The following is a 7,005-nucleotide window of genomic DNA, read 5'->3' on the forward strand; positions in this document are numbered from 1 at the left end:
ACACCAAGCAGCAGCAGAACTGGAGGGGCTGCCTCAGCTCTATGCTGAACCACGCCCTTCTTTTTTCCTCGTAGGAGAACAGCAAAGTTAAGAGAAGTTCCTTCAAGCAGTGTCCATCTTACTCCATCCTCTGCAGGCAACAAGATTCAAGGAGAGCTCCTCCAATCCCACCCCTCCCAGTGTACCAAACACACAAGTCTTTTGCAAAAAGGATTTTCCACTAAGGAATTCACCATGCTATATTTGCATCAGCAAGTGACAAGCCCGGGTACCCGTGCAATTGGGAGACACTTAACATTTCACACTGCTCCAAGAAAGACAGGCTGGAAAGAGCTAGTGGCAAAACTTGAGGGCACAGGGACAAAAAGAGGTGAGGAGCGTCAGAGGGATGTTTTCTAGCCTCCTACCTTGTGTGAAGAAGTAGACTCTGGTGCCATCACCTCTCACATAGAAGTTATCAGACAGACATTGGCCTAAGGGCAAGAGGGATTTAAACAGTTACCAGCTATCATTTAAAAATCAACAACTGCCATCCAACTGCACGTAAAGACAAGAGGCACTTCTCCCAGCACATGCTGTGCTTAAGGGGAATTAATGAGCTGCCTCCTAAACAGGGTAGACAGTACTCCACAGAAGCATCATCTATTAGTGATCTCGCAAGACTCCCCAGGGGAAAAGAAAATACCTTTCTTAAACCGAAGCTGGGCCAGATCGTAACGGCCATAATCTCGTAACAAAATAATTCCTCCTGGTTTCAGAAGGCGACTCAGTCTGTTAACGATGCATTGCATCCTGAGGAAAGAACAAAACAGAAGTATTCATCATTCTGCAAAACGATGCTTGTTTCCTTAGCCTACTTTCCAAAAAGAAGGTATAAAGTTTTATATATGTTTCAACTTCATACAAAGAGCTACCACTTTTCTGAGCTCTCTCAGACTTAGGTGGGTTGATTTTATTTGGCTGTCTTATTTCTGACACTCCTCGATTCTGCTTTTTTTTCTACAACGATAACTTAGCCTGCCACAGCAGGGATTAACTGCTCTCTCTTAATAATTACAAAAGTATCTCCACTGGTTTCTGTAAAACAAGTGATAAGTGAACTTGAAAAATGCTGTGAAATAAAACCAAAGGGCACAAGAAAGAGAGACTAGTGTAGGTTGTAACACACTGTCACACTAAGATCACAGCACTTAACTGTCTTCTGAACCTGTCCCCTCCCTTCTTGCCACCTCCCATGTGAGAAATTCATGTAGCCTTTGAGCCTTAAAATTGAGCAGCGTACTTTCCACAAATGGGTGCCGAGTGCTCAGTGTGGCTGGGTTTCAGAACAGGTGAGCAACTGTGAGCACAGCAAGACGTCACCTATAGCCACTTCCAAATCGCACCTATCCTGTACCAGAATTTGTTACAACAGAAAGTACCTGCAAATTTCATTTTCAGAGGCTTAATGGAAAACTGGACCAGACACAGAACAAGCTTTAATTCTGCTTGATATGAGAGGACCTACTGTTAAGGAACTCCAGTTCTATATGCATTATCTTCTGCAACCAGAAGGAATTATTAACACTTACTTCTCTGGGAGAATCGCTGAGAGGACGAAGATAAGAATAACAACGTCAAGACTCACATCTGGCATTGGGAAAGGACTTTGGTCATTGCACAGGTCATGGACAAACGCAAAGCAGCGAGAAGAATCATATTCCGCATTGTTCTGTATTTAAGGGGAGAGAAATCAGAGCATTAGCAGCAGACCCTGATCTCAATATTATCTGGACATGGGAGCATTTTAACTTTCACATAATAAAGTGGTGTGTCCAGAGATCTGTTTCAACCTCACTGGACTAAGGCAGATGGGGTCAGATATGTTCCCGGGTCAGACAAGGAACAGGGGTGAAATGTGAAAAAGAAGTACACATGGGAGATTTACAAAGAGCTTTGGACTTGTTACATTCAGACTGCCAAAACCCCAAAACTGGACTGAGGGATTATTGCAATTTTAAGGTCAGATTTTCCACTAATAGTGGTAAGAAGTGAGGGATTTACACTGTTAAGCTGGAAATCTTTACAAAAGTGAGAGTGTCAGGGACCTTCTCTGCATCACTGAAATCAATATTCATTTCAACTACAAGCAGACTACTCCCTAATACCCCAAACATCAAACCTGGCTGCCTAAAGTTACGCTCTTAAAAAATCACATTTAGACTTCTAAAAGAAGTTGTGTATTTTTCTAAAGCTGCTGCTACAGATTGCAGTAGCCTCTGTAAACAGTGCTTGTGTCAGCTTAAGAGGATGAAATGGCATGCTGGCTCTGCTGCTGTGCTCCCCATCTCATCTCAAGAAGCAACTGATTACATTTGATACTTCATATATTCTCAGTTCTGTTCTGACCTGAAATTTGTTAGCAGTATCTGTCCTTTGACAAAATTCCAGCCTCCTGCTCCACAGACAACAGTGGAGCCCAACAGTATCCCTCCTCAGCTGTCTGTGCAGAAGCAATCAGACCACGTTCCCAGAACTGCAGTGACAGTAACGCACACTCAAACCAAAACCAGCTTCAGTTCCTGTTAAAAAAATAGTCTGAATGTTTTCAAGGTTCACAGCTAAAAGAGCACTGGATTTAGAAAAGTACTGCCAACCACAGGGGAAAGAAAATCTGGCTGACTTGTCTGCTGCCAATGTGACATTTTGAGAACTCCAACTTCCCTCATTTCTATAATCTTTGATGGCTCCTTTTCCTGATTTACCAGTACAAGGGTCAGCATCAGGGCTAGCTAAAAAAAGAAAGCTGCCAACACAGCTAGACAGCCGGTGGCAACTGTGATATATTTGTGTTAATGTGCAATTGGCACCATGTACTTCCTACCTTCATAAGTCACCACTGACTTTACCTGGACAAGATCCACAGCTGTTGTAGAAAAATCACAGCAATAAACAAAAAGGCCTGGGTCACTGAAATAAATAAAAGAAACTATCATCATTTATATAAAGGAGCTCCACAGGAATTAAGAAGTGTCTCAGAAACACAGAGCACAGAATTGGGAGCCAGAAATCCTGGGCTTTAGTCTATCTCTGTCAATAATGCCTTGTGCAAAATCTGGTGAATCACGTTGCTCCTTTATGCCTCAGTTATTCTGAAAAGGAGAGACACTAAGGCCTGTATGAAAATGCTTTCAGAGTGAGACATGTAAACTCACATCATGTTTCATTGGTTGTGTTCCAAGACCAAAGATTTCCAAGCTCAAAACACAATCATTTGAAGTTGCAGATGGCAAAGGTACCATTTGCATCTGGCCTTTCTCTGAGATTGTCTAAACTAAGAACACATGCAACACTTTTCCAATTGTTTTTCAGAGGCTGGTATATCATGCAGGTAAAAACCTACTGAGAACTACTTACTTGTTGGTTTGTAAAATTGGAAAGACTGTATTTCCAGCGCCACAGCCAACCTGCACAAACAAAGTAGATGTACACATAATGAAAATAATTTCTTCGGCATGTCCCATGCAGCTAATTTCAAATCATCTCTCTACAGCCACAGAACAAAGAGCAACTCATGAGTAACAACTGAGCGTAGCAGTGACCATTTGCAAATCTCACTGCAAGATCTGAACATGTTCAGCTCTGAGGAGCAGGCTTACATGTAAGCATTTGTGGGAAACCACTAAGCCAGTTCTTGTAGAAATCTTACTAACAAGCTATATATTGTTACTCTCTTGAAAACTGTTATTGCTGGAATCCCAAACATAACAATCAGTATGAGTCACTGAAGCATTGGCAAAGGCCATGGATTAATTGATTTCACTTCCATAGAAAATCAGAGCAACGGAGAAAGAAGTTTGCTCTACTATAATTACATCCTGCTGTTTCACAGCTTCCTTCACTAGATGGCTCTTCCTCAAGTTACAACTAGGCCTACAATGATTTTGCCTTATTATTCCTTCTACTTGTTCCCATTTGAAAAGAAGATGGCTCACACAACTGGGTTTGGGGAATTTGCCTCTGAATGTTTAAGGGATCAGTAAAATTGAAACAGACTGAGCAGAAAACACCACTGATGGCTTGCAGTGACAGATATTACTGAAGGTACTGAAGGTACTCAGGTGAGACAGGGAAGCCACAATGACCCAAGAACATCAAAGTCTGAGGAAGTCTCAAAGCCTCAGATTAAATAAAAAAAAAATCGAAAGGACAGTTCATATTGACTTTCCCTGAAAGGGCGGAACTTCCATAGAACATGAAGCATTCAACAAAAACAGCGATATCTACAGTGAACAAAATAGAGGTGGCAGAGCAAAAGGTCATTACCAGCTGTCAGGAGTCTAATATTCAGAAGTCCTACAGACTTTTCTGGGACAAACCCTGTACCAATCTGAGATTCCCCGGTATTACACGGGCCATAAGGAACAAATCAAACAGCATCTTTACATTCTTGGTTTCGTTGTTTTGTTTCACACCTCCCAAGGCAAACAAGGGTCAGCACAAACATGCAAAACATAAATGACAAGGGAAAGCTTTATACAGACAAGTAAAAGAATCAGCTTCTTCAAAAGATGACTTTTAAATGCTTGTTTCAACATCTGATAGTAATAGTTTGTCTTTTAAACTCGGAAACTTCTTATGGTCCTTGTGCTCTGCCAATTCACAGTCTGAACCAAAAGAATCCCAACAGATCTAATTCAGTTATAAGCTACCCTCTGGTTTTTACATTTTACTGACTTAAGGCAATCATCCCATTCACTTGCTGTTTGCCAATGACACGTATTTTTATGTCCCAGTCACACTAACACTGATACAGGGGACTGTTTGATGTGTGACTCTCTGTTTTACAACTATTACCTCTAATATACGGTACGATGCAGATGATCCTGGGTAATCTCCATCACTTTGATTCTGCTCACTATACTTCTGTGTAGCCAGCTCCTCTGTGCAGATCTTAGATGTGCTTTTTATCAGGTTTAACTGATTCTCTGCCCTGGTTTCCAATGAACAATGTCCATTTTCACAGCTTCCCAGCCCTTCATTGTTGGATTCTTCTTTGTTACTAAATTCACGCACAGAATCCCCATTTTGACTTGGGTTCCTGTTAGGTGCCAGCTCAGGAAATTCAGTGAACAGCCAGTGCCTGTCCTTGAAGAAGCCATTTTCGTGGATTTTATAAAAGTCATCCCAGTACCTCTTAGCATTCACCTCATATTCCTCTGTGAACACAAACAAAAATGTCCCCAGCAGTCAAATCAGAAGGTCTCAGAGTTTAATCAGTTCAGACAGTGAGGGATCACTGCAGGCATCTATTCAGCAATCTGCTTTAATAAGTAAGGTTATTGATTGAAAATCACCTTTATTTAAATCATGCCATCCCACATAAACACTCAGCCTGCCTTCTCACAGCCACTTTGTTAGGACTAGAAAAGGGAAAAGAGATAGAAGAGGAAACTGTCTGTCTCCTGGTAGGATTAAAAGGAAGCTGGCAACAGAAAAGGCTTCTTTGAAGGAGACTGGAGTGAAGAAATCCAGGTTTTACTTCCATCTCTAACACTAACTTGTTCAGTCCACTGGAACAAGTCATTTGGAGCTTCGTGATACTAAGTGTCAAGCACTTACAACTTCTAAGGAATTCCATGACAGTTGCCTGGAGCTGAAGAGCTCCTGTCCAACACGCTACCCCTTTTTTCAGATGGAGAAACAGAAAAATTAGTCAACTATACAGGCCTGGCAGAAAGCTCAATTAGCATTTGTGCAATACTCCAAGATTACAGGACAGCATGTTTTACACAAGTATTGCTAGAGTCCAGTCTACAGCACTTTGTTTTCCATAGTTCTGTGCATGTTAGAGCATCACACGTTTATGAAATTAAAACAAAAGAGGGGAATCAACAGAAGTGACCACTGTCATTAAAGTGACAGCGAAGAGCTAAGGTGGATAGACTAAAGATGAAAATAATTAACTTTAGCAGCAAGCATTATCATTTTCACACCAAGTGGATACATTCCAGTAGCAAGATGGGTATTACAGAAAGCTGGAAGAACTCTTAAAAAGCCATGATCTCATGAAATTCGAGTCACCCATAGAATTATTTCGACACACCTTCACAGATTTCAGATCAAGTACAGTTGTAGTGGAACTATTTTTTCCATGGGAAGTTATGAATCCAACTGGCTTCCTGAATTCTCATCAATGTGATGAGTTCTCTGCCCTGGGAAATAAGAACTAATTATAGCATCCTATGCTTGTAATCACCTAGAGGCATTAACATCCACGGCCAGCGATCCCAACTGCATTTCAATAACATGCAACTCCTTAGCCATCTTTGCACAGCAACAAGTGCATTACTGAACGCAAATGATTCTCCCACAGTCAAAGATGACGACTGTATGTGAGAATGGATAACCTCTCTCCAACATCTACTAAAAGTAGGGTTAAGAGAAAAAGCAGGCATCTTGAAATTGGAGATTAGTATTATCTGAACTGCAGTTTATTTATTAGTCTTTCTGAAAAGCATACAAGTGTTTAGAAGACATCTGAAGGGAGATAGTAAAATGAACCAAGAACACCTGGAAAAATATGTAGCCTCAGCCAAATATAGACAAAAATGGCTTTAACAAAGAACCAGAAGTCAGTTGTATGTATATTTTTAGTAGGATCTACCCCTGAAGCACAAAGAGCTATATATAAAAATAATCTCTTTACCTCAACTACAAGGATTTTCTCCTTTTAAGAAGCCTTGTCCTTAAACCCCAAGCTGAAAGAAGTTTTAATGTCTGGTATTAAACTAGAGCAGTAAGTTTGTGCCATGATCTCACCGTAGCTCAAAGTTAGCAGGGTCAAGTCAGTTTACTATTTGCATAGGAGAATTCAATGACTGCTAATGTCAGAGGAAGAAGTGTTATCGATTCATACCCTGACGCACTCCTTCCTGAATTGTCACTTCTTCCATGTACTAGTAGGGATATGCAAGGCTGCTGGGGCTGGAAATGCTCTTCCACCTAACAAAAATGAAAAGTCCT

At 41.0% G+C, this 7,005-nt stretch overlaps 1 protein-coding gene across 1 annotated transcript in view; it reads right to left on the minus strand.

Moving 5' to 3' along the window:
• Positions 1-7,005, minus strand: part of LOC103926088 — a 23,635-nt gene that overhangs the window by 1,471 nt on the left and 15,159 nt on the right. The window contains exons 18-23 of the mRNA XM_009334897.1: positions 4,837-5,198; positions 3,397-3,446; positions 2,889-2,949; positions 1,572-1,711; positions 686-792; positions 408-473 (exon numbers count right to left, since the gene is read on the minus strand). Of these exons, the coding sequence (XP_009333172.1) occupies positions 408-473; positions 686-792; positions 1,572-1,711; positions 2,889-2,949; positions 3,397-3,446; positions 4,837-5,198 (786 nt within the window). The remainder of the gene's footprint in view (positions 1-407; positions 474-685; positions 793-1,571; positions 1,712-2,888; positions 2,950-3,396; positions 3,447-4,836; positions 5,199-7,005) is intronic.

Source organism: Pygoscelis adeliae, unplaced genomic scaffold (genome assembly GCF_000699105.1).
Source record: "Pygoscelis adeliae isolate BGI_AS28 unplaced genomic scaffold, ASM69910v1 Scaffold112, whole genome shotgun sequence".
NCBI classification, from domain to species: Eukaryota; Metazoa; Chordata; class Aves; order Sphenisciformes; family Spheniscidae; genus Pygoscelis; species Pygoscelis adeliae.